Below are 27,450 nucleotides of genomic sequence, written 5' to 3' on the forward strand. Positions count from 1 at the left end.
CCAGTAATCCCTCCGTATTCCAGCAGAGGTGAGAGGTACAGCAAACTGGCTACGTCTGTAAAACCATGCATAGAGTCAAGTAACGGCTGCCAACATATACACAGACGGCTTGAATTAGCCATTTCATATGAATAATTGCAATTCTTCCTTCTTGAAAGCTTATTCAGTTGTTTCAGCAGCGCAAAACAAGAATGTGTGGTTTACATAAGTCTATCACTTAACTGTACTGATTGCGGAGCGGATTATTTAAAGGTAGCAGTTACTTTTATGAGATCAACTAGGAATGCTTCATACAAGTCTAGCTGACATTGAAAAATAGGATTTTTGGGGGTTCACCCTTAAATTCCCATTTTTAAGCTTTAGACTTGCAGGATTTTTATTTTAAAACTGATTCTGATTCTCATTTTTGTAAACGAGTCCAAACTAGAGACTAAAGCAAAAGGGAGTTGCAGCAAGGTACAGCTTTGTTGCATCAGAAGGGGCATTAACTCGAGCTTTTTTGTTGCTGTTCCTTTTCATATTGACATAATGATTTCTGTTTATGTATTTTATTTTCAAGGACTAGCTATGGTTTTTGAAAATGATTGGCTGGTAAGATGACACCACCCTGCAGAAGATCTAATGCTATTACTTGATTTCAGTGTAACTAATAGGAAGTTTAATGTAAGGAAAAAATGAATTGATATAATTTGCTTTGCATGAATGTTGCAGCCTAATACCAGTGCCGGCAGTTAGGAGCCCGGTTTCCAGACTAACCTAGAATTTTCATGAGTCACCCTGATTCTCCTGCAATAACAGCCCAGTTACCTAAATCCTTTGCTTACTTGCCACTGAAAAGCACAGAAGTTGCACCCAAAGTTTTTAGGTGCTGCTGTAGAAGGGGAAAAAGCGCAGAAGTTGCACCCATAGTTTTCAGATACAACTGAAGAAGGGAGTTGTGGTTGGGGCAGAACCAGGGCTGCTTCTTGGTGAGATCCTTGTCTCAAGTGGCAGGGAGCAGGCAGTTACCAAAAAGCCTCTTGCGATAAATTTAAGAGCCAAATTTCCATTTTTTTAAACAGAAATTTGGTTAGTGCGGAGAACACCTCAGCACCACCTCAGATGAAATTTAGTGGGGAAAGCTGGTTGGTTCAATGCCGGAGTGGGTATAGTTTACTTATGGTTAGCGATAAGTTTTGGCATTTTCTTGAAAATTGCTTACATTGAACAAATGATAGTACTCTAGTACTCATAGTATGTAAGCATATTTATGTTTATCTTTCAGTTTTAGAAGTCCTAATAGAAGGACTAAAAAACAATGCTTTGTAAGGGAGGGATTTATCTAAGGTACTCAACTTGCGATACTCTGGTTGAATTCCTGACTTTTTCCATGTTTATGTATAGAAAAACACAGGTCAACGTCAGGCCCGATATTACAATATTGACCCTTAAAATAATTCTTTATAAAAGAACCAGCTGGTCTGTGGGCTGAACAGTTTTGCCGCCCAGGTATGGCCGTCAGCTGGAGAAAAGGCTCAGTGTGACTTGATTGCATCTGTCTGGAGTAAAATTTTGTTCAATAAAGATATGAAGATGGTTCTGACAATTTTACTTTCATGCAGGCATGTATCTGTATTGGACTTGTGACTCGTGTGGCCAACTTAGTTAAAAATATAGACATCTCAAATTTAATGAGATTTTTGCGACCACAAAGACGGGGGGACAGAAAGAGGTGTCATTTCTAGGTTTTTTGTTGTTTTTTTTAAAATAGTCTTTATTCAATTTTCAAGAATATACAGAAAGCAAAAAAGCAGCAAGAAAAAATATTGACAGTTGGCAGTATGACAATTTCCAACAAAATGCAATATAAACAGATGTACTTTACAAAGTCAGCATATCGATTCAACATTGCCGTAATAGAACGGTTGCCTTGAGGAACTTCCTGTGTCATGGAAGGAGGAAGGAAAACAAGGGACAGTAAAGGTAGAAAAAAAAGAAAAAGGCAAGGAAGAAAAAGAAAAGAAACAAGATAGTATCTCAACTCTTACAGCAAACTATCTCAGAGTAGTAACATCCATGGTGGTATTCATAATGCAGGCATGGTATATGTAAGGTGGTATTAAGGTTAAGGGCTGTTCTTTCTAGAAAGGACGTCAGGGCCAGTGTCATACAGTAAGTCCTCTATATCGGAGCCACGGGTCCCAGATCCCATGGAAAGTATCGATCTCATCACTAGCCATCATGGTAAGCTTCTCCGTCACCATGTAACCATCTATTCTGGATTTAACAAAGTATATCAAGAGTAGGCGTTTTCCATGCTTTAGATATAATTTGTTTGGCGGCCGAATAAATTCGGCATATCAATTTTTTCACATGTTTATTACATCCCGTGATTCTGCCGTGTCATTTCTAGTTTTAATTGTAGCTTAGACTCCAAATCAGAACTTTTTAGCTGATGGGTTTGAATCATAAATGGACTCGCATGGTGAATAATTGCTTCTGGTAGCAAGTTGAGTTCCCAAAGAAGACCATTTAATAATCCTGCTGTACTCTATGATGTGTGCATGTTATGCTTACTGTATGCCAGTCATCTCATCTGCATTGTTAACCGTCATTATTGGGTAAATGGTGTTCCAGAATGGTTGAGGGCCTTTCGTAATGCTTCCCAAGTGCTCTTTGAAAAATATATGTAAATAGAAAGTTTTTTTCTATCATAGTTAGACTGCACACTAGAATTTTGGCAAAAGAAAGGATAAAAAAAAAATTAGCCTTATCACAGCTGCTCAGAACAACAGATCCTGGAGAAAAAAAAAAGTAAATAAATGTTTGGAATGAGACAATCGCACCCACGCACATAACTTCTGGAGCCTAATGGAAAGCAGATGCATCACACATTACAATGGCTGCATGTATATGAATCCATCTGGCGATTCCAAGCTAAACAGGTTATGTCAGCAGGAAAGTAAATCTAATCCTTGCACATCAGGAAGCTGCATTTCGCCAGCCTGAATGGAACATCAAGACCAACGTCGTTGACTGCAAAGTGCTTTGAAGACTTACTACGTTGAGCGTAAATCATATAATTGCGCTGGATGATATTATGTGGTTGTAGTGATTTTGTGTCATAAGGAGTTCTCTCCTGATATATTCAGCTTTGGCTTAAGCCTCTTGTGTATACCCACCAAAATACATCGGGATTGCTGTCATCACTCATTGGGGCCCCTGTTAAAACAAACTGTGGACACCATGATTTTTTTTTTTAATGTGGTAGTGGTGCACCCACATTCTAAGTTTTTACATCCGAGGATTGGTTTTCTGCAACTGCAATGATGCAGGACATGAACAAAGTATTCTGGGGGAAACCACATTTATTTTCAAACTTTAACTGTGTTAAAGTGGATCATGATGACCTATTTATGGGCCCCAAACTGTTATTTAACAATGACCAACTCAGGAGACTATGCGTGATGCAAATGAACTTAACTCCAAGGCATGTCCTAGTTCTTTAACCAGTTCTACAGGAGGATCTTTGAAGATGCTGGGATATCTTTGGAAACACAGATCTTTAGTGCTAAAGGGCTGGGGTTGCCTTGGGCTGGGACAGAAATCCAAAACATAAAGCACCATAATTCTGCCCTAAATCTTTAGTTTGAGGTTGCATGAATATTTCTGTTGAAGTCATCACACAACTAACTGTATGTTTCACATTCTGCTGCCTACAAAAAACAATTCCGGGGCTCGTCAAATATTAAACTGGTCCTGAATGGAATCCTGAAGCAGAATTAAGCTCTTCCTCTGATGGAGGTAGGCTAAAGTCACACCAGAAAGCAGAATTACTAATGCCCCCTTTATATTGTCTGAATCTTCCATCTCCGCAGATGAAGAAGATTCCTTTCAAAGTCAATTGTCAGGCATTGAATTTAGTGTTTTTGTTTGTTGAATTTTGATATACAAGTATGGGTTTAGTTACCTAAAACACTTTGTTTTTTACGGATAATGAACTTTATACCATAAGTCAGGGTTGAACCCATGTGAAATAATCAGTTGTTAAGAGTTAGGGAGCAACACTAGCATAAAAAATGTTCTTGGGGTGCCAAATAAGTGCTGTGATTGGCCATTTGGTAGCCCCAATGTGGTCTGTCAATCTACAGGCTCTGAGAGGCTCTGTTTGGAAGAATGTGTTTTTATGCAACAAAAACTTGCCTCCAAATCAGTAATTCAAAAATAAGTACTGTTTTGAGGCCAATTGGAGCAACATCCAAACAGTTGGAGAGCAACATGTTCCAATCAAAGCTGGTTGGGGATCACTGCCTTAAGTCTACTAGAAAATCATGTAAACATTAAATAAACCCAATAGGCTGGTTTTGCTTCCAATAAGGATTGATTATATTTTAGTTTGGATCAAGTACAATGTACTGTTTTATTACTACAGAAAAAAAGGTTATCAATTTTAAAATGTTGGATTATTTGGATAAAATACTGTTTATGGGAGACATATGTTTATGAAAGTTCTCATTCATCCAGGTCATGGTATATCTGTAGACGTAAGTCAAATCAACACAGCAAGTCCAGTTGATTTGTCTATGGGAGACGGGCTTTCCATAATTTGGAACTTTCTGGATAATGAGTTTCTCTATAACGGATCCCATACTTGTATTTAAGAGGTTCACCTAACAACCCCTGACTCTGTTCTACAGAATATTATATGAGATGAATCGGGTAAATGTATAAGTCATGCACTTTATGAAGAACCTGTAGCTTATTAAATTTCCACAGTTGAGTTTGTGCAGAGACACGTCTGTTGAACACCTTAGGAGCATTGTCTATCGTGTTAGGAACTGGGCAGAAAGGTGGGATTTCTAATGGGTGACCTCAAGTACTCTTGTGTTAATTAAAAGATGCCATTTTTCTAGACAAGGTGCCACTTCAGTGGATTTCCACTCTTTGTGTTCTAACTAAACAGGAGCTCACAGTTAGGACCCGAGGAGAGTGTTGTGGGTCACTCTTTCTCTCCCTTTTTTACATATATGTGTGAACAACAAAAACACTTGGAGCACAAAGGCCAGATATGTTCTTTTTATACAAGTGACAAAGTTTACACATTTAGCTGCAAACGATGAGGGAAATGGAATGAGTGCACTGAATTGTGTTGGCCCTTGACAGTTGCGTTAACAGCTAAAGGGAGAGAGAACAGTTCAATAAGGCATGTTGTAACATCAGTTTATTTTCCTGCCTTTATTTTGATTTTCTGGCCTCCAGGGTCGCAGCCTAGATCTGAACTTGACAAATATTCTTCCCTTCTGCTGTAGGAATTCCTGTTTAGAACAGAATTTTAGAATGTGTGTACTGGAGCGACCAATAGGGTCTTTCCCTAAGTCCAAGCTACGACGAACTGTGGTAGTGTATATGAAATGGACTACTATGTTATATTCATAGGGCTGAGACTGGCCAAAACAGTAGTGACCGGTTTGTCACCCCTTTTCCATAACTAGCCTTTTAATTTCCGTACATGATTATAAAGAGAGCTGCGTGGGTGGTTTAAATGCTTGTGGTCAGCACACTGCAAGTTTGCTTTTCTAAACAGTCTAGCTGTGGTTAAACCATGTCGTTGTGTTGGGAAACGGCAATGTGATATCTCTGGGATTTGACGTGAGTTTTTGTGCTGTGAGCCTTTAGGACAGAATGTTTTGAGGCGACAAAAGCATATTTGTATGGTGCCAAATAAACACACAAATATTTTAGCATTAAAAGGGTCCTTGAGGCAAAGTAGCAAGTAGGCTGACTACACACATTGATGGATTTGAAGTTGACGCAGACATGCCACCAGATGAGTTTTTCTTTCATATCCATTCCACAACAAATGGAAGGGTTACTGAAAAGAAACACAAAATAAAGAAACCACCACGGAAATCTCCTTGGGATGGCGGTTGTGTGATTTGGATGTTTCACAGTGTAACATAAGAAATCCATAAATTCTTTTTATTTATGTAGGACATAGCAACACAGAAGAATGGTGTGTCCTGAAACATGTTGGTAAAGGAACGCAAATCGGCTAGAGAAAATCCAGAGCAGGTTGACTATTAATAAAGGGAATATTATCCCAAACATGATGACCAAGTTGTGGCTTGATGGAGCAGAGGATAGGAGTACTACTCTGAAATACAATTAAAGTGATATTTGGGTAATACGTTTATTTTCCCCCATAGGTTCTTCCCGAAGACCAAATAAAATTACGTTGAAGGTGAACTTTTGGGTGAACCCATATTTGGTGTCCTAGATAGTCTTGGAACTATGGTGGAGTGATCGATACTACAAAGTTTTCATATCTCTTTAGCCCTGTAAGGAGCCAAGGAGGAACCTTACCAAATGTTGGACCTAAAAGTCTTAAATTAACCAATAAATATATATTTTTACTTTAATGCAATTGAAGTATCTTTGTGTATCTGCATGATATAATTAGGTAAGGTCCACATGGCCGTGACGATTCTCAGGGAAAGGCACTGGTGGCATTTCCCATATATAACCCTTGCTAGAACCTTTGACAAATGATGTGGCTTCAAAAAACACCATGTCTTACTATAGACATTCGGTCTAGGATGTTTTACAGCAATATTTATGGTCTATTTTTGAGGTTTTCAGGCACCACTTGTGAGACTGTGTTCTTTGGCTGTATTTCATTCGTGGGTGGCCAACTTGTGAGACTGGCAACTGCAATTATGGATTGGAAAGGAGAGAGCACAAACTTCTTATAAAAAGACAAACTCTTATCAAGTTTATGCAATTAAGGTTTTTGGCAATCAACAGTCATGAGATTAAAATCCCTATCAGTGATGGAACATCGCAACAAGTTCTTGAGGATATTTATTAAGTATTCGTTGCAATTTAAAAAATAGTGTTGCTGCTGAGAAGAAATAGTCAAGTTGAATCTTAAATAAGTCGGGATCATAGAACAGTTCTGGCGCTCGCCCAACAGTGACGCGTGTTCTCTGTTTTTCGGTAAGTCAGGGAGGGGAGCACTAGATAAGAGGATATAAATATGCAGAATAAAATATACTGTGTTATCTCTAATCTGGCCGGCAGCCCAGATGGACGCTAAGGTGCTCTGCTTGTTAATGCTGAATCATTTATTAGGAGTAAGGAAAACAATGCCATTTTGGGTGCACCAGTCATGTGACATAAACATGGAAGTGGCCTTTAAGTCAAACAGTTCAAACAACTTACCTGTTTATTGAGAGAGGTTTAACTGCATACCAGGACTCTGTTCAGTGGAGTTCTTGTGCTTCCTGTTTTGGAATGTATCATGCCACGTCGAACTTAATTTAACATAGACTAAATATGAAAATCCAAGACCTTATTTTCTTAGACAAAATCCCTTCAATCTTGGGATAAATGTTCATTTTGGTAATTCCTTTAACTTCCAAGAAGATTTTCTCTTGTTTCCTGGGAAAATGGCTTTACCCGTGATTGCATTAATAAACACTGCAAATCTAATTAGTGGTTTGTGGAACAAAAAACCCTGCAGGTTTAAGTTTAATTATGTATACTCAACAAAGAACAGATAAAAAAAATGTTGAATAATGTTCATTTGTGCATTCACTAAAACATGTGGGATATGAGGCTTCTGACCTTAAAGGCTTACACTCTAAATGGGAAGTGACAACAAACTAACAAAGGGCAAATCTTATTTGTGCAATTGCCGACAGTTTTGCAGAACAGACAGTTTTGCAGAACAGACAGTTTTGCAGAACAGACAGTTTTGCAGAACAGACAGTTTTGCAGAACAGACAGTTTTGCAGAACAGACAGTTTTGCAGAACAGACAGTTTTGCAGAACAGACAGTTTTGCAGAACAGACAGTTTTGCAGAACAGACAGTTTTGCAGAACAGACAGTTTTGCAGAACAGACAGTTTTGCAGAACAGACAGTTTTGCAGAACAGACAGTTTTGCAGAACAGACAGTTTTGCAGAACAGACAGTTTTGCAGAACAGACAGTTTTGCAGAACAGACAGTTTTGCAGAACAGACAGTTTTGCAGAACAGACAGTTTTGCAGAACCGATTGTTTTGCAGAACCGACAAACCGATTGTTTTATCTACTGACAGTTTTGCAGAACCGATTGTTTTGCAGAACCGACAAACCGATTGTTTTGCAGAACCGACAAACCGACCGTTTTGCAGAACCGACAAACCGACCGTTTTGCAGAACCGACAAACCGACCGTTTTGCAGAACCGACAAACCGACCGTTTTGCAGAACCGACAAACCGACCGTTTTTGCAGAACCGACAAACCGACCGTTTTTGCAGAACCGACAAACCGACCGTTTTTGCAGAACCGACAAACCGACCGTTTTTGCAGAACCGACAAACCGACCGTTTTTGCAGAACCGACCGTTTTTGCAGAACCGACAAACCGACCGTTTTTGCAGAACCGACAAACCGACCGTTTTTGCAGAACCAACAGTTTTGTAATTTATCTACTGAAAGTTTAAATAACACCTGGTATAGTGATCTAGCTGTTTGCTGCTCACCAGTTTCTTACTGTATATCCTGGTTACTCACAATCTGCATTTTGGGGTCCATTTATTTAGATGATATTTATTAGAATATCCATTGGTAGTGGAATGCATATGTGTTCAAGTCTAGAATTAAGCCGGCAATTTATTTTGCCTTTTTGAGTTATGAACTTGCCAGGACTATTCTTAACATCTCCAGTAGATGCTACACATTCCATAGAACTTGTATTAGAGAACATTGCATTATATTCTGAAATATAGGTGTGATTATTCTAGCGCTAGTGAACCTAGCAAATGCTATGACAAATAGTGTTTTTGTTTCCAGGAAATCTGGGCCAAAAATTCCAATTGGAATATGGAATATAGAATATTAATTTTATAATGCTGAAAAGCAATCAGTCTTAATTACCCAGAGGACATAAGCCTGGAGGATACTGCTCAGCACAGATCAACATTCCAGCTTTTACTATGTGAGCCTTTTCACTTGACAAAGTAGTAAAACAACAAAATGTATTAGTTTTGTACCTTTTTGATTAATGCCCACTTAATTCCACTTTGGAATGAACAAGCATTAAGTTAGTGATATTAATCTTTATAGTCTTACCTGCTTGTTACTACATTGATTACATTTAATTCTTGTGTTTTATGTCACATTCTACATTGCTCATAGTTGTTTTTTTTATAGTACAGATATGGGACTTATTATCCACAAAACTCTGAATTACAGGAATGCCATCTTCCATAGATGACATTGTATTCAAATTATTCAAAATGTTAAAATATATTTGCTTTTTCTCTGTAATAATAAAACAGTAGCTTGTACTTGATCCCAACTAAGATATCATTAATCCTTTTTGAAAGCAAAATCAGCCTATAGGGGTTTTTGTCATGTACTTCATACTTAAAATATGAAGATCCAAATTACAGAAAGACTCCTGGAAACACCCAAATCCTGACAGGTCCCATACATGTAGTCCAAGAGGTAGGTGTTGGCAAATAAGTAGCTGTGCCATATGTTTCAGGTTAGTTTGCAGGTTTCTCGTTAACACCCCATGTATAATTTAGTACAAATAAGTCCAACGGTGGCACTCAAGGTAATTAAGCTCATGAAAAATATTCTGTGTGGTTTTCTTAGGATTGTACCTTTAGAAGACACTATCTACAGTTATCATGGTCTTTTGGGTGCTTTTTACTTAGGTGGCTTCACACATTTGTGTATGTAGCATTGTTGGGATTGACCGAGCAAGACTCTTTATAGTCAAGCATATGTATCAAGTGACCCTTGTTTCTGGTAGGGATGAGAGTGGGAGAAACACATCACTATATCAAACAGCAGCAAACCAATGGCTCCCATATTATGAGGATTTGGCTATAGGTGGAGCGACCCAGTCTGATGGCAATTTATAGTAAGATTCATTGAGAATGTTTATCTGTTCTCCTAGTTGCTCCTGGAACTCCAGCTTGAAATTCAGTTCAGAGGAAGATTTGAAGGCCACCACCTATTTTCTTCTCTAGATAGTCTAGATAAAACTGTGGCTCAATGGGAAGCAGTTTGCCGGACTGCCATGTGCTTTGTATCAGGAAGGACCTCATTCTTTGGTACCTCCTTCCCTATTTTACAAACTGGAGAAAGGTGGTTTCCTGTGCTCCAGCTTATTGGGGTTAGAAGATACAACACAAACTTGCTTTCTAAGTGCATCTTGGGCTCATTTGTAAAACACCTCCTATTTCAATGTCTGGGACTTTTCTGTGTAAACTGATGAGTTTTTCTCAGCCGATTGTGCTGCCATATCTGTCTGTCCTGAGCTGGTGTGTGTCGGTCACAACATCATTTAGAAGGAACTTTAAGCTCAGCTTAACCTCCACTGAGATTTGTAGCGAGGCTGTTGCTGAAATGTTCATTCTGTTTAGTTATTCCATCAAACTGTTATGAGACTGTTTTTTTTAAGGGATTATGATGTTTAAAAGGAAAGGTTAAAAAAAATGGATCTGTAAAAATGAAGGCATATCTAAACCTTTTTTTTTTTTTTATATTTGTTTCCAAACTATAGAGGTTTATACCATATATCGTCCGAGTTTATTATGAAGACTCATCATAGTTCCTGCTCCTGATAAAACCATTACATGCCAGGGGTCAACTTCAAAACGTAAAACGTCAAAGTGGAAAGATCCAAGCAAAGGCTTCTTTGTCGCTGCTCAAGACAATCTCTATAATGCCATAGGTTATTTTGGTAGTTTAATATGTAACAGGATAATTCTTGATCTGCAGTTGGCATTTTCAAAATTCCTTTGTCATTTGTTAATTTTCCAAATAGTTTTCTTTCAAAAATGTCCTTTAACAAGCAGAAGGTTGGAATGAGATGCACTAAATAAAGCGGAGTGAAAATGACATTAGCTAAATTGAATCTGCCTCTTAGTTAGCATTTGTGCATGAAGAAATCTTCCTTATTAAATGAAACACATACCGAAATTATAATCAGAGACTATCATCTGGTGAATTTACCAACATCCAAATTCCAGTAGAGAGGATAATGGAGAGTGCCTCAACGTTAAGGAAAGCAGAGCAACTGTGAGTGATGTACCCACACCCTAACCACAACCTCATGCTTTAAAAAAAAGACCATATAGAATGAAAAAGACCAACATTTTACCAAGGTGAAAAATAGTTTGGTTCCCCTTTTCAATTCTCCTTAGCATTTTAATTTGCTGGTGGCAATTTCCTGTAGAAAAATGCTCAAACTGTTTTTCCTCTGAGCACGACTTTCCCATAGACAGTCGTTTGAATGAAATTTTACCCTTTGTGAAATAAGCTTTTGGGATTTTTATGATTTTTTTGGTGGGGGACTTTGGTCATAGGTTTTAATGAATGAAAATTTTGAAAAAAAAAATCTTCAGAAATAATGCAAAGACAGTAAAAAAAAAAAGAAAAAAAACCCCCGCACACAGTGAGGGGGTTATTTACTAAACTCAGTTTATCTGGTTGGGCTTTTTGGGGCAAAATTTTAATTTTTCAGGTTTTATTTTATTTATTTTAAGCCCGATGCTGCAAAAAAAAAAAGCCTGAATCCGAAAATCCACCATCTCAGACCTGCAGAGGTTGTGTATAAGTCAATGCAGAGGTCCATATATATGTACTAAGTTTCTGTGGTCTGCGCTGGAATTGGCCTAAAAATCCAAACTTTTCGGGCAAAAATCTGAACAGTTTGTTCTTTTTGTGAAAGAGCCAAAGTAAATTGAGCAATTTAAGGGGGAAAAATCGTACTATTTGGGATTTTATCAGGTTGTTACTCAAACCTATTAAATAAAGCTTTTTAAATAATAAATAAGGTAAAATGGGGTATGGGAGTTTGGTCGTGGTTTTTTTATTTAAATAATGAGATACATTTGGATTTTAGTAAACAACCCCCTAAGATTGAAAAAAAATTTAAACTTTTAGACTTTTTAGAAATTGGTAAAATATTTGAGGTGAAGTATAGACCCAAATGTTATTGAAACTGTTAATGTGTCCTTTTCAGTCATGTATACATTAGGGGTGTACCAAATGGGGGATTCCAGCTACACTCATTCCAAATATGTTACTTTACAGCTCTGGATGACAGAATGTGACTTTTTTTATGTTGACCATTTTAGAAAGTTGAATACCCAAAGTTCGATCTTGCTATGTGTTCGTTTTTTGTACAAATCTTTTGAGAAGCATCTGTTATTTTGTAAAATCCAAAAATGATGCATTCAGTGTACCCCTACTTTATTTTTACTTCCGTAAACGCTGCCTTTATGTGACAAAATTGTTGGATATGGACATCTTGCTTAGCTTTATCAACAATCACTTTGTAAGAATACCTGTGCGGTGGGGTCGTCTGCCGCACCGCTCTTCCCTCTAGCCGCGCCGTGTTTTCGCTGGCGCCGGCTCCTCTCTAGGGCGCGCGGCGCGCCTCCTGGTTATTTAAAGGCGCTGACGTATGACGTCAGCGTGCAAAGGCGCGAAATTCAAATATTATTTAAAGCCCAGTCTGTCTGTTGGTTATTGCCAGTGATAGAACTTGTTCTAGTGGTTTTCCTGAGCCTTGTACGTCTGTCTTGAAAATTCTGATCTGATTAACCCTGTTTGACCCTGCCTGTTCCTGACTACTCTCCAATCTGTATCCTGACCCTTGCCTGCCTACGACAACTCTCTTGCTTAAACCCCTTGATTGACTACCCGGTTTTGACCCTTGCCTGCCTGACGATTCTGATATCCGCCTGCCTCGACCCAGCCTGTCTGACCATCCGCTTGCCTAATCCTCTTGTACTGCTTCGGCCCAAAAGACTCTGCTTCCAGCCGTGCCCCTTAGCCAGCCAGAACATCTCGTCTTGTACCCCTCGTTAAGTCCAGGTGGCACCCAAGTAAGCTGAGGGCTCCTCCCGGTGGTCACACTACTGGTGAAGCCGAGCCGAGACCAGGGTGCTTGGCACTTGTTCTGGTATTGGGTGCCGGCCGTGACACACTTATAAAATATCCCTCACTGGTGCGGGTGCATTATTGCTTTGCCCAGAACAAAGAGCCATACCGGTCAATTGTCATATCTAAAAAATAAATGAATGATAAACCTTAAATTAATTGTAAAAATTTTCTCTTTATTTTTCCACCATGCCAAATTAGGTCTTGCTCCACCTTATATGTACAAATCTGTTCTCGTAAGTCTGATTTTTATCTCCAGTTCTCAGAAACAAGTGCATGTTCTCTGTATTATTTTCTATAATGATTTAGGACCTTGCTGAGTAGGCTTCATAAATTGCCTTACAAAAATAACAAACTAAAGCCTGTAAGTCTCTGTATATTTCTCCTAAATGATTTGCTGTGCATGGTTTTTGAAACTTTTTTCCTACTTAAGAAACATCCCTTTTGTCTTTATTCATTCCCCTGTAAGTTTTCCTTGGCGATAGTGTTCATATAAATTTACATCGAACTCATGACAAAATAAATTGTCCTTGATTTCAAGTTCCTGAAAGTTACTGCTCTCGATTCCTTCCACCCGTTTGTTGCACGATGAGGGTTTCTTAAACCTGCCTTCCAAGTCTTTATGAATAATTTATATTTAAAGCCTTTGCCATTTGCAAGTTTTGCTTCTGTTTTTCATTAGCAGAATTCGAAAGAAGTCTCCATCCAGGCCTATTAGGATTTTTAAGGAAATGTTATAGTTTAGATCTGTATATCGGGAGTCGGAATTTAAAACCAATTTTTTTTCTTTCTCGGAATATAAACAAGTCCTACTGTGTCCCACCTTGGTATAGTTGATTATTTCAGCATTTTTTTTCTTTTATGGTTTGAAGCTTGTTAATCATTTTTTTTTGGCAAATGACATAATGGACCTACACAATTATTTATACAAGCTAAAGTGTATAACTGTACAAAGCAATTAAAGTTCTTTATGTCATGGGCCAACTGAATGGAGAAAAAAAAGGTTTATTAATATAATGGTTTTTAGCTCTCAAAGGATGTAGATATATGCCCCTGTTAATGTTTTAACATTGTTTATGGTAAGTGTCCATCCGTGAGTCTCCATTGTTGGTCTTCATACACCACTTGACCTCTGGTTGTCAAATTTGTCAAGTCTCCCTTGGAGGTCCAACCTTTGGTCATTCTCCCCCTTCGCACATGTCAAGGTTAAAGATATAGGGAAACATTTGTTAATTAGCAGTAGTTTCAAGAAGATCTATAACAGCAAATCCGTCTACACCACACATCTCACCTTAACTGACCTTCAAGCTCAGTTTTAAGGTGTATCCTGGAGAGCAAATAGACATTCACCCCAAATTTTAATAGACAATAAAGCATTTGATCCAAAAGGAGATATTATTAACTCACCATAATTAAAGGAGGACTTAGGTGCACAGCCCTGAGCCCTTCAGCTTAGGGAGCCAATCAAAAGAGCTAGTAGAGCAGGCAATCAAAATAAGGGAGTCACAAACTATTTTGGAGAAAAAAGTTTGCTAAATTAACATTAAAAAGAAAAATAACCTTGTTTTTTTTGGATCTGATCAATAGATCTTTCTTTTTCCCATCATTGTCATTCTATAGGGGATTCAAAAAGATTTGAGTTGTAAATATTGACCAAACTGTCATGTCCGGACTTCCTAACATTATATGTAGGGTTGAAAATGAATGAATTGACTCATTGGCAGAGAATCGTAAAGATTTAGGGCCTAGCCTCACCAAAAAGAGACCAACTGCTATAGAATTGAATAAATCAGTAACTCTATGTCCACCAAATTCCAATTTTTTATGAAGTATGTCTCCTGGCAGTGAACTTACAGATTTCCTGATGGAGTTACCTTTTCATCCGACTTTAGTCTTTTCTGGTACAGAAAAGACAATTTATTTAGGGTGTGGTATCATTTAGAAATTAAACTCAATTTTGCATAAATACAAACCATCTGAATGTCTGGATAATTCTCTTTATTAACTTCTGGGAAAATCTAGACTTATATGGTTGGAAGGATTTATATTTGAGAAAGAATTCTAATATTGCTTTGTAAAAAATGTCTTAACCAGACAAGTCCCTCTATACAGGTTGCAAATGGGACATTAAATATGTACTGCATGGATATAGTCATATAATATTTGCTCTTCATATTGAAGATGAATTATATTGTTGTTTTTGTTATCTGTTACTCTTGTCAAAAAGTTCCCATCTGAATGAGTTCTATCTTGGATCGTACGGTCTGCTCCCCCAATTACAAACGGGAAACTTCCCAATAAAACTCGGCACGTATTAATCTTCAGCTGAAACAACAGGGCAGACCACCTGTGGGTGATTTACATTCGTTGCGCCTATTTATTTTTCTAGGCATGACTGGAAATCACATCGACGGTTCATTTCTCATTCTTCATACACTTTCCTTTCTTCCTCTTTTGTGAGAAAACATTCTAAATAGTATCTTTTGTGGTTTACATTCCCGCCTGCCCTGCTGTTTCTGCATAAGCAGGCGTGTTTATACTGTCACTCAGCATTTAATTGCTTTAGAAGTGGCAAACAAATGAGGCTGTGTGCCCTGTATCTTGAGGAGTAGACAACTGAGCCACGTGAGACAGGAGGACAGAAGACCCCCATTTTTTATACTTTGGATGGGATCATTTAAAAGTGCAAAACTACAGGTGTAATCACCTTTAGCATCTAGTTGGCAGTAGTGATAAGCAGGCTAGCTCCAAACCCTTGGCTCAACCAAAAAAAAAAGGTCCACCGCTTCTGGTTGGAGTTACCTTTGCCCTCCACACCTGGGCTGTACGTAACTTAACCCCTACATGGTGGGAGAGTGTTCAAGAGACTGCCCCACTTCTCACGTCACCTGTGACCTCTATGCATCACGAGTAAGCAAGTAGCATCTACTGGTCATCTGATATGATAGATCTCAACAGTTGGTATAGATGACTATACCTGGGCAAACTTTGGGAATTGATTGCATTCTCCCATAGTGAATGGTAGAAAAGAAAAAATCCGAAAAGGGATACTACCATGATATTAAGTACTTTTTTTCTTTTACAAACATTAATAGATGAATTCGGATGGCCGTTGGAACATAATGTAGCTTTGTACGAGATTACTCTTAACTTTGTGTAATAATATTACCTGTGCGGTGGGGAAGCCCGCCGCGTGGTTCTGTGGCGCCGGATCCAGCACCATCTTGATCTCTAGGGCGCGCGCCTGCGCGCCTCTTAAAGGTACAGGCGCGATTACGCCAGCACGCATTGGCGCACGTTTTGGCGCGAAATTTGAATGTATTTAAGGCCCATTCATACTCCCAGCCAGTGCCCGTGATAGAACTTGTTTCTAGTGGTTCCTGAGCCTTGTGCGTTTGATCTGTTCTGAATCTAGTCTGTTTGATTACCCGTGTTTGACCCAGCCTGTTCCTGACTATTCTGCATCCTGACCCTGCCTGCCTACGACAACTCTTCCTGCTTTTGACAACCCGGTTTGACCCTAGCCTGCCTGACGATTCTTGATATCTGCCTGCCTCGACCTTGCCTGTCTGACGATTCTCTTGCCTGCTCCATTTGTACCGTGACCTTCGGCCCAAAAGACTCTGCTAACAGCCGTGCCCCTTCGCCAGCCAGAACATCTCGCCTTGCACCCCTCGTTAAGTCCAGGTGGCACCCAAGTAAGCTGAGGGCTCCTCCCGAAGCCCAACGGTGGTCACACTACTGGTGAAGCCGAGCCGAGACCAGGGTGCATAGGCATTTGTTCTGGTATCGGGTGCCGGCTGTGACACTCTGCTTGTGTGGTCATATGAATCATGCTGGTCTCTTCTGATGAGTGATATTAAATACTGTAATAGCCAAACACCTACAGGGGATGTTAAAGGGATAATGTCATCACATGTTGATGCCTTTAGTTATATGTATTTATTTAGCACCACAAGTGTACAGAGTCTACGCAAAACACAAACATGGGAAATTGAGTAAGCGAGATATTCTGTTCATTAGTGCTAGAAATGTCAATATACGGTTGGAATAATATCCTTGTAGTGAAGCGCTTAAAATCTATGAGGAAAGGCAGACAAACGGGAAGGGAGCAAGTACAAAAGGTATGGATTTTTGGAGGCCTAGGAACATTGTTGAAAGGCTTCCATTAGAACAGGGTCCCAAACCTTTTTTACCCGTGAGCAACATTCAGATGGAAAAGGGTTGTGGAACAACGCAAGCATGAAAATTGTTCCTGGGTGCTGCTGTGATTGCCCATTTGGTAGCCCCTATGTGCACTGTCGGCTAACAGGAGGCTCTGTTTGGCAGTACACCTATTCTAATGAAACCAAAACCTGGTCGGGATCATTGCTCTAGAAAGTGTTTCCTAATGAGGCTAGAGATCAGGTTTAATGTGAGATCTTGTCTGATGATGATTAGTGACGGACGAATTTGGGGCGTTTCGCTTCACCGAAAAATTTGCAAATTTCCAGCGAAACTGCGAAAAATTTGCAAAACGGTGCCAGCGTCCGTTTTTTTGGACGCTGGTGTCCGTAATTTTTCGGTTGTGAATTTCCAGCGAAATTCGCAAAACGGCGTCTCGTTTTTTACGCCGGCGTCCGTTTTTTGGACACCGGTGCCCGTTTTTTGGACACAGGCGAATTTTTGCTGTGGTATCGTGAATTTATTTGCCAGCCGCGAATCGCGCGGATTCACGCCTGGCAAAGAAATTCGCCCATCACTAATGATGATGCAGTTCATATACTATTGCATAAAAGCAGCAGCCTTCGGCTCCCTTAAGTGCCCTGCACACTTTTGTTCTTCTCTTCATTTACAGGCTCTTCTGTCATTATCTTTATTGATAGGTCTCTGCATCACAGGACATTCAAGGCATTGTAAGACTAAATGTCTTGTCTGGAGGCTGAGCGAAAACTGATGACTGCAACACTGTTTTAATGTTACATGTAGTCCGAATCAACAGTGCAATAGACGTCAAAAGACAGACAGAGACTGCTTTCAATTACATTTCCCAATAACGTGAAAATCACTAAAATTGAATGTGTTTTGCAGTTGCTTAGAATTACACTTTGCTTCAATATGCAAAATGTTATTTTGGAATTTACAGCCTCTCTTTGTGGTGCTCCAACCCCATTGGAAGTTTGCCTCTAAAATCTGAAAAATATGATGTATGTTGTGGCAGCACTCCAAGGCTAATTCTAGTATAGGTAAAACATTGTGATAGTGCTACTCAAAAAGTTCTTGATGCTACTTGCAAAATCCAGTCCAAAATCTTTTGCTTTGTTTTCCTCTCTGCAGATCCACACATTAAAGTCTCTGGCAAGAAAGAAAATGTGAAAGAAGCGAAGGAAAGGATCATGTCAGTGCTGGACACAAAGGTCTGTTGGCTTTTGAGTGTCTTTTTGCTATTTCAGATAAAAAATTTCCCAAGGTTTCGTATAAGTCTTAAGGAGGTCTAAAACTGTCCCCACGTGCCACGGTTCTTCATGTATTTGGGTCCACTAGAGAATCGGTAACTGAGAGCAAAGTTTTAATGGTACATCGAGTAGAAGTAAATCTAGAGCAACTGGACATGCTGATTAACCATTTTACTACTCATCTGAGCAACTTCTTCAGAGGAGTAATGAAACGTCTTCAATGATTAATCAGCAACTCCAGTTGCTCTAGATTTACTTCTATTAGATATACCATGACCTGGATGCATGAAAACCTTCATAGACATTTTAATGTTACAGTGACGATAAAAAGAGGACAGAAAGGGGCTTTACATATGGGGGCAAATTTACTTACTTTCGTAGTTGTGCCAGCTTTGGCTTCGCCGCACTTCGCCAGGCGTAGATTCACCAGGGCTGCGCGAACTTAAACTATCGATCGCAAATTTGCATATGGCGTGTAGTTAAAGTACAATGGCCGTATATATGCAGCAGCAAAGACATTACACTACACAAGCCTGGGAAACTTTCATAAAATAAAATAGTTATTATTTTGCCCTATACATGTGCCCACTGTTAGGAAATGTGGGGGGGAAGTAGGGTACACCCAAAAAAATTTACGATCTTTTTCAGCCTATCACCCTTAAAAAAAGTAAGACGCCAGCGTTTTTTGGGACTTAGAAAATTTTTTTAAGCAAGTCCTATCTACTCAATTGCACTTTGCCTGTTCTGAGGTGGCGAAGTAAAGTCTGGAGCAAGAGGTAACGTTTACAAAAATCCGGAATTTAGTGAATTGGCGTAGTTACGTCCCTTCGCCAGAGTGCAACCTCGCCTGTTGTAAGGGTGCAAAGTAGCTCTAGAGTAGGTCCACCCGTTAGTAAATCGGCGAAGTGGCAAAATGACGGCACACTGGCGAATTTTCGCTAGCGTTAGCCACTTCGCCCTTTAGTAAATTTGCCCCATGATGTCAGATGTTTGGTGGAATGATATGGCAGACCTTTGGCAAACTGCTGTTGTAATAAAGCAGATTAACGAAGTTGCATTGAGATGCTCATAAACTGTATTCAAAGTGACTCAACGTGCCTCATGCCTTCATAATAAAAGTTCACTCATACTGTAACTAAATCAGTGAAAACACATCTAGGAGAAGCTACTCCTAGTAGCATATTATCGAATACTCTTTTATAAATCAAGCCTATTCTATAGAAAATCCTACTTATGGAACCGTTCATATTGATGTATTTCCCTAGTGGTGGCATTTGCTTTCTTATTCTTCTGAGCAGTCCATGATTTGTTCAAGATAAATCAAGTAGGCCCTCTTCCTGGCCAAGTGCACTGATGCTTTATTGCCCTGGGCTACTTTAAACGACAATAAGTGATTTCCCTAATAATAAATTTGTTTTAGGTCCTCTGGAAGCAATCTAGCAAGAATTTCAAAGAGGCAGTAAGAGTCATCAGATTTTTCAGACAGAGTAAATCCTAATTAGCCCACTGGAATTTAAACCATGACTGTAGTATTTATTTAAACCACAGTTTCTAATTGGAACATAAACTGCAACATTTAGTCAAAGGCCACATATTGGTGGCAGTATAGCTTAGATGCCTGGAATAATCCACTATAACCCTTTAGGGCAGAGACATACGGTCATATTCTGGCAGATTAGTCGCCCATCGACAAATCTCCTCTTCTTCGGGGCGACTAATCTCCCCAAACTGCCTTCCCACTGGCTAGAATCAACAGGGGGATAGCACTCAGAGCGATTCGTCTTCCGAAGTCACCCGAAGTTTCCTTGTGAGACAACTTCGGAAAACAAAGCGCTGCGAGTGCCATCCCGCCGGCAATTTACATTCTAGCTAGCGGGAAGGCAGTTTGGGGAGATTAGTTGCCCCCTGGAAGTGGAAATTTGTCGCCGGGCGACTTAATCTCTCTGGGGTATATTTATCAAAGAGTGAAGTTAATAGTGAAGTTCCGCCACTAGAGTGAAATTCTGCCACTTTATAGTGGCGTATTTATCAAAGGGTGAACTTTCACTTTCACCCATTGATAAATATGCCTTTCAAAATCTTATAGAAATGAATTGAGTGCTGCGGAATTTCACTCTAGTGGCGGAACTTCACTCTTTGTTAAATTTACCCCTCTGAATCTGACTGTGTGTCTCTGCCCTTTTGGGGAGATTTACTGGGCAAGTGGACAGGTACCTCACCAAACACAGTATTAGCAATTACTTTAGTGTAACAACATAAATATTTTCTAAAATTACATTTATTCAAACCTTTTGTTCCCCTCAAATAAAAAGATTAACAGGGAAGCCACATATGGGTTGTCTTGCCTGTTGACCAAATAAGCCAGTGGGTCTTCAAAATAATTCTAGCTCCTGCAATGGAACCAGTCCACGGCATTGAGGTTTACAAGCAAGTTAGATAAAGGTCTGTTCACATAGGGCATAAAAAGTATTTTCAAGTTCATGTAATTTCCAGATGACTGTTGCAATCAATTTAAAGGTGTGAGGATGCACTTGTCCCAGTTATTTCACGCAAACAAGATTAGCTGGGAAGGGTACATTCTCAGACAAGGTGAGACACCCCCCTACACAGGCTCATGTAGACTGACCCAGTCACCCCCTGCACACAGGAAGAAGAATCCCAAATATTTGGCCCTTTGAATGAATGTGATCTTTGGAGATGACAGATGTATAACAGTAACTGTGCATTCTGATAGTGTGAGAATTCCTTTAACCACAAAAATCTCTGGTTTTAATTAAGAATTGTTCGAGTTGTAGGTCAGTGTGGGATGATAGAAAAACTGTATGTGTTTGTGCTTAGAAATAAGGGCAGTCCATAATGGCCAGAACTAAGTTATATGAAAAGCTGCAAGCAATTCTGGGAAAGAAGCCATGATATGCTACTAAACTGTCAGTTAAGCATCAGCAACATATGTATCTACCATATGTTAGAATAATATACCCCTTATTAGAAATCCTGAGTTTCTTGACCTTATATAAAGTGCAAGGACTTAAAGGTCAAATTATACAGGTTGTGACATTCCGAGTGGATTTGTTATATCGTTATAATAAATAATATGCAAGTTTCAATTCAGTTTAATTGACAGAAGTGACCTCATAAAGCATTAACTGATGACATCATTAAGTAAAACAAAGCTCAGTATCCCTAATTAAAGTCATTTTTCCCTTATTGATAATTATTTATTTCTTGACATTTTTTTCATGTATTTTTTATTTGCAATACTGTAGAGTAACCGGGTGACATTGAAGATGGATGTGTCACACACGGAGCATTCGCACGTCATTGGGAAAGGTGGCAACAACATCAAGAAGGTGATGGAAGAGACAGGTTGCCACATCCATTTCCCAGACTCCAACAGGAATAACCAAGCAGAGAAAAGCAACCAGGTATGCCCATATCATTTGACCAGACTCAACTAAATCATTATTTTTTGATTAAGGTAGTGTGCCATTAAGTCTCTTTAATTGTCTGTAACACACCCTAAATCACCAATGTACTTTTGAGGATAACAACCCAGTACATCAATTTAATTAAAGGTGTATTTGGAGACCAAATTATCTGAAAGTATACAAATTTTATTTTACTTTAAAAAATATTTTTCATTTAAAACCTGGCCGGCCAGGAACCCAACATATAACAATATAAATACATAAAAAGATTTTTCAAAAATTATTTAGGTAGGTGGTCACTTAAAATCACAATAATAGGTTGCATTGGTTGTCTTGCAACAACAATTATATAGAGCAAAATTGCTGTTGAGTTACAGTTCTCCAACTTGAAAGTGAGTTATAGTTCTCCAATTTGGTAATCAAGTTAAAGGGATACTGTCATGGGAAAAAATTTTTTTTTCAAAATGAATCGGTTAATAGTGCTGCTCCAGAAGAATTCTGCACTGAAATCCATTTCTCAAAAGAGCAAACAGATTTTTTTATATTCAATTTTGAAATCTGACATGGGGCTAGACATATTGTCAATTTCCCAGCTGCCCCCAGTCATGTGACTTGTGCTCTGATAAACTTCAATCACTCTTTACTGCTGTACTGCAAGTTGGAGTGATATCGCCCCCTCCCTTTTCCCCCCCAGCAGCCAAACAAAAGAACAATGGGAAGGTAACCAGATAACAGCTCCCTAACACAAGATAACAGCTGCCTGGTAGATCTAAGAACAACACTCAATAGTAAAAACCCATGTCCCACTGAGACACATTCAGTTACATTGAAAAGGAAAAACAGCAGCCTGCCAGAAAGCATTTCTCTCCTGAAGTGCAGGCACAAGTCACATGACTGGGGGCATCTGGGAAATTGACAAAATGTCTAGCCCCATGTCAGATTTCAAAACTGAGTATAAAAAAATCTGTTTGCTCTTTTGAGAAATGGATTTCAGTGCAGAATTCTGCTGGAGCAGCACTATTAACTGATTCATTTTGAAAAAAATTTTTTTCCCATGACAGTATCCCTTTAAGGTAATTTTCCCAAATGGGCTATCAGGCTTATTATATGGAGATATATGTAGAGAAGTTTACAAAAAAGGGTTAAAATGGGGCGTCCCCCCAATTTCACGATTCACAGGATCCCAGTAGCTTCACTATTTTGGGGAAAATTCATCAGAAATATAGTTATATATGTCCATGGGGGGAACCTAAAAGATCTTGAATTTATGGCCGTTGATGGGGTTCCCACTTTGAAGAGAGGAGGAGATAGAGATAATGTAAAGAGCAAAAATGGATATTTAATTGAAGTACCCTTCACCCAAAGGGACTGAATAGTAGGTGTGAGTTGCCACCTTTTCTATAATGCAAATGGAGAACTGTAACTCACACCAATTTTGCTCTACATAATTGTTTTTGCAGACTGGGGGAATCATCCAATCCAACCGAGGAGATTTTGAAAAATTTCTATTATTGTGATTTTAAGTGACCACCTACCTAAATCATTTTTGTTTTTATGTATTTATTATTTATTGGGTTCCTGGCGGCCTGGTTTTAAATGAAAAATCTTTTTTAAAGTAAAATAAAATTTGTATACTTTCAGATAATTTGGTCTCCAAATACACCTTAAATTTTTACATGATTAGTTTTGGCTGTAACAACGCAATGTTAAGTGGCTTCACTGCACCCCAAAGCTCTTTTCATTCCAGTAAATTTGTGGATGATAGAGAAGACTATCAGTACTCGGTTCATCTTCACGTTAACGTTTGATGTGTGGTATATGGACCTATTCTAAACAACGTTCAGTCTTATTCAATGCCTGAATATTTATTTTGTTTAGTTTTTTGTTATTATCCTTCCTGTTCTGGGTTTTTCCAAAATACCTCTGAAAATTCACTCTGGTTATTGGGGATCACTGACCTCAGCTACCATAAAGCATTCACTCTAAGGAATCAGTTTTATTATTTTTATTTTTTTAACCCTAATTCTGGCTATTTATTTTCCACTTTGATTTCAAAACGACTTCTTTGCTGATGGGGTTATTATTCCCCAAGAACCACATAGCAGTTTATTACATTCCAAGTCCGAGAGCTAAAACATTTTAACAGGTTTTCATGTATTTTGTTTAATGAGAACGTGCTAGCTATTAGGCCATTATCTGTCTGGTTTTCCTTTAAAGCAGACAGAAGTTCTATAACTAACCAGTAGACCTGCTCAGAGCTGACCTTTGTACTATGTACTAATTATTCTACTGATGTCCAGATTTGTAGTCCTCCAGTCTTTCAAAGGTTTCTGGGACTTTATTCAACACATGGTCTGTTGCTCTTTAATAATTCTTATACCATTCAAAAGGAGTTGTATACATTTCTCCTATTTTTAGCACACTAGTCAAATGCCCAGGTCTTGAGCTTTTCCTTTGGGGGCAGATTTATCAAGGGTCGAATTTCGAAGTGGAAAATATTTCGAAATTCGACCACCGAATTGAATTCTACGAAATTCGAAGTTGAATTCATAGGATCTTTTGCATCGTACGATTGTATCCCAATCGTCGTAGGATCGTACTTCGAATCGTACTATTGAAACAATTCTATCGTACGATTTACCTTCGAATACAAAAAATTTTGAAATATGCTCTGGAAGGTCCCCATAGGCTGACATAGCACTTCGGCAGGTTTAAGTTGGCAGAGTATTGAAGTCGAAGTTTTTTTTTTTAAAGAGACAGTACTTCGATTATCGAATGGTCTGATTTTTCTTCGAATTGAAGGTCGAAGTCGTAGTAGCCTATTCTATGGTCGATGCATCCAAAAATGACTTCGAATTTTTTAACTTTTAAAAATTCCTCGATTTCACTTCAACCCTTGTTAAATCTGGCCTTTAGTCTTTCAATTAAAATAAACCAGGGGGTTTTGCTTCATGTTCATGCCCATTTATAACACTCCATTTCTTGCAGGTGTCGATTGCAGGGCAACCAGCTGGTGTGGAGTCTGCAAGAGTCCGAATAAGGGCAAGTATTTCAAGATATTTCTGTAGCACAAATTTGGGAAAGCCAATATGTTGAAATTCTAGTTGTGTATGTGGAAGATATTATATGGGAGGGCCGACTTGCCTTTTGATAGTAGGCAAATGTAGCGGAAAAAAAAGGTCCAATGTCCCAACACATAATCCATTTTACGTTGTTGCAACTTTGGAGTTTCTTGGTGCATAGGGTTGATCCTTCCTGATGAATTGCTTGGTAGACACATTTAATGACCTTGTATGGCGTTGTACCTATTGATCATACCCCGTAAAGGCACCTCTTGTCTAAGGAAATGCCTAGCCCCTTTCCAGCTTGAATTATTCCATAATTAGGGATGCACCGAATCCAGGTTTCGGCCTTTTTCAGCAGGAGTCATATTCTGACTTTTCATTTGCATATGCAAATTAGGATTCGAATTTGGTTTGGTAATCGGTCGAATCTTTCGCGAAGGATTCGGGGGTTCGGCCGAATCCAAAATAGTTGATTCGGTGCATCCCTACCCATAATAAATCCTGATTATTAAAGGGGTTGCAAACCCAAATGTAATGTTTTGCACAATGAAAGCAAGTTTCATTCTCATCAACTTAAAGGGATACTGTCATGGGAAAAAAACATTTTTTCAAAATGAATCAGTTAATAGTGCTGCTCCAGCAGAATTCTGCACTGAAATCCATTTCTCAAAAGAGCAAACAGATTTTTTTTTTTATATTCATTTTTGAAATCTGACATGGGGCTAGACATTTTGTCAATTTCCCAGCTGCCCCTGGTCATGTGACTTGTGCCTGCACTTTAGGAGAGAAATGCTTTCTGGCAGGCTGCTGTTTTTCCTTCTCAATGTAACTGAATGTGTCTCAGTGGGACATGGGTTTTTACTATTGAGTGTTGTTCTTAGATCTACCAGGTAGCTGTTATCTTGTGTTAGGGAGCTGCTATCTGGTTACCTTCCCATTGTTCTTTTGTTTGGCTGCTGGGGGGGAAAAGGGAGGGGGGGTGATATCACTCCAACTTGCAGTACAGCAGTAAAGAGTGACTGAAGTTTATCAGAGCACAAGTCACATGACTTGGGGCAGCTGGGAAATTGACAATATGTCTAGCCCCATGTCAGATTTCAAAATTTAATATAAAAAATCTGTTTGCTTTTTTGAGAAATGGATTTCAGTGCAGAATTCTGCTGGAGCAGCACTATTAACTGATTCATTTTGAAAAAAATGTTTTTCCCCATGACAGTATCCCTTTATCTGTTATCTGGTTACCTTCCCTTTTGTTCATTTGTTTGGCTGCCGGGGGGGGGGGGGAAGGGAGGGGGGTGATATCACTCCAATTTGCAGTAAAGCAGTAAATGTTGATTGAAGTTTATCAGAGCACAAGTGACATGACATGGGGCAGCTGGGAAATTGATAATATGTCTAGCCCCATGTCAGATTTCAAAATTGAATATAAAAAAATCTGTTTGCTCTTTTGAGAAATGGATTTCAGTGCAGAATTCTGCTGGAGCAGCACTATTAACTGATTCATTTTGAAAAAAAAAATTTTTCCCATGACAGTATCCCTTTAACAATGTACATTTATTACATTATTCTTCAATTCGGAAGTTCTTTGCAGATGTTGTTAATGTTGAAAGCAGTAACTTGTCCGTCTTTGATAACTCCCTGCACTGCTGGTTATGAAAGCAGAGAGATGATAGAGAATGCCGGGAGCGGTAGATCAGTTGGATATCTAGAACTGGTGTAAAACCGACGCTTGGCTTACAAACAAATTCCTTCATATATTAAAGTTTATTGACGTTGTAGGTCCTGCTCTTTCAGATTGTTATTCCTGTACTCATCTGTGCAACACATTGAAAACCAAGTCCCAGATAAACAACAGGGGGGAAAAAAACTTAATTCCATAACAAACCAAAGATGTGAAATTTCCACTGGGCTCAAGTTCAAACCGTGTTTAATTATTGCAAAGTGCTGTTTTGCTTTCTGGCACTGTAAAAATAAATGATGATGAAGATGATGAGAAAACTTTGTGTCCAATATTTACAGTCAGTGTTATCTAAAAGTGTCTCAAATTCTTTAAAGGAGAACTAAACCCTAAAAATGAATGTGGCTAAAAATGCCATATTTTATATAGTGAACTTATTGCACGAGGCTAAAGTTTCAGCTTGTCAATAGCAGCAATGATCCAGGACTTCAAACTTGTCACAGGGGGTCACCATCTTGGAAAGTGTCTGTGACACTCACATGCTCAGTGGGCTCTGATTGGCTGTTGAGAAGCTAAGCTTAGGGCTCGTCACTAATTATCCAGCAGAAAATGAGCTTCCCTGGCTGTAATATAAGCTGATGCTACAGGTTTGCTGATTATTAAATTCTTATGCTAATTGCACTGGTTTCTGTGCTGCCATGTAGTAATTATGTGTATTAATTACTAATCAGCCTTATATTGTGACATTTCTATTCTATGTGTACTGTATATTGTGAGTGAGTCCCTAAGCTCAGTAAGTGACAGCAGCACAGAGCATGTGCAGTGAATCAGCAGAAAAGAAGATGGGGAGCTACTGGGGCATCTTTAGAGACACAGATCTTTGCTGCTAAGGGCAAGGCCAGACGTGTTGTTTTT

General features: G+C 38.9%; 1 protein-coding gene across 2 annotated transcripts in view; it reads left to right on the plus strand.

Moving 5' to 3' along the window:
- bicc1.L (BicC family RNA binding protein 1 L homeolog) overlaps nucleotides 1-27,450 on the plus strand; it is a 170,991-nt gene that overhangs the window by 118,309 nt on the left and 25,232 nt on the right. For both annotated transcript variants that reach the window (XM_041568553.1, NM_001095090.1), the window contains 3 exon segments: nucleotides 18,246-18,325; nucleotides 21,631-21,789; nucleotides 24,781-24,834. In XM_041568553.1, the coding sequence (XP_041424487.1) occupies nucleotides 18,246-18,325; nucleotides 21,631-21,789; nucleotides 24,781-24,834 (293 nt within the window).

This window comes from Xenopus laevis, chromosome 7L (assembly GCF_017654675.1).
Source record: "Xenopus laevis strain J_2021 chromosome 7L, Xenopus_laevis_v10.1, whole genome shotgun sequence".
NCBI lineage: Eukaryota > Metazoa > Chordata > Amphibia > Anura > Pipidae > Xenopus > Xenopus laevis.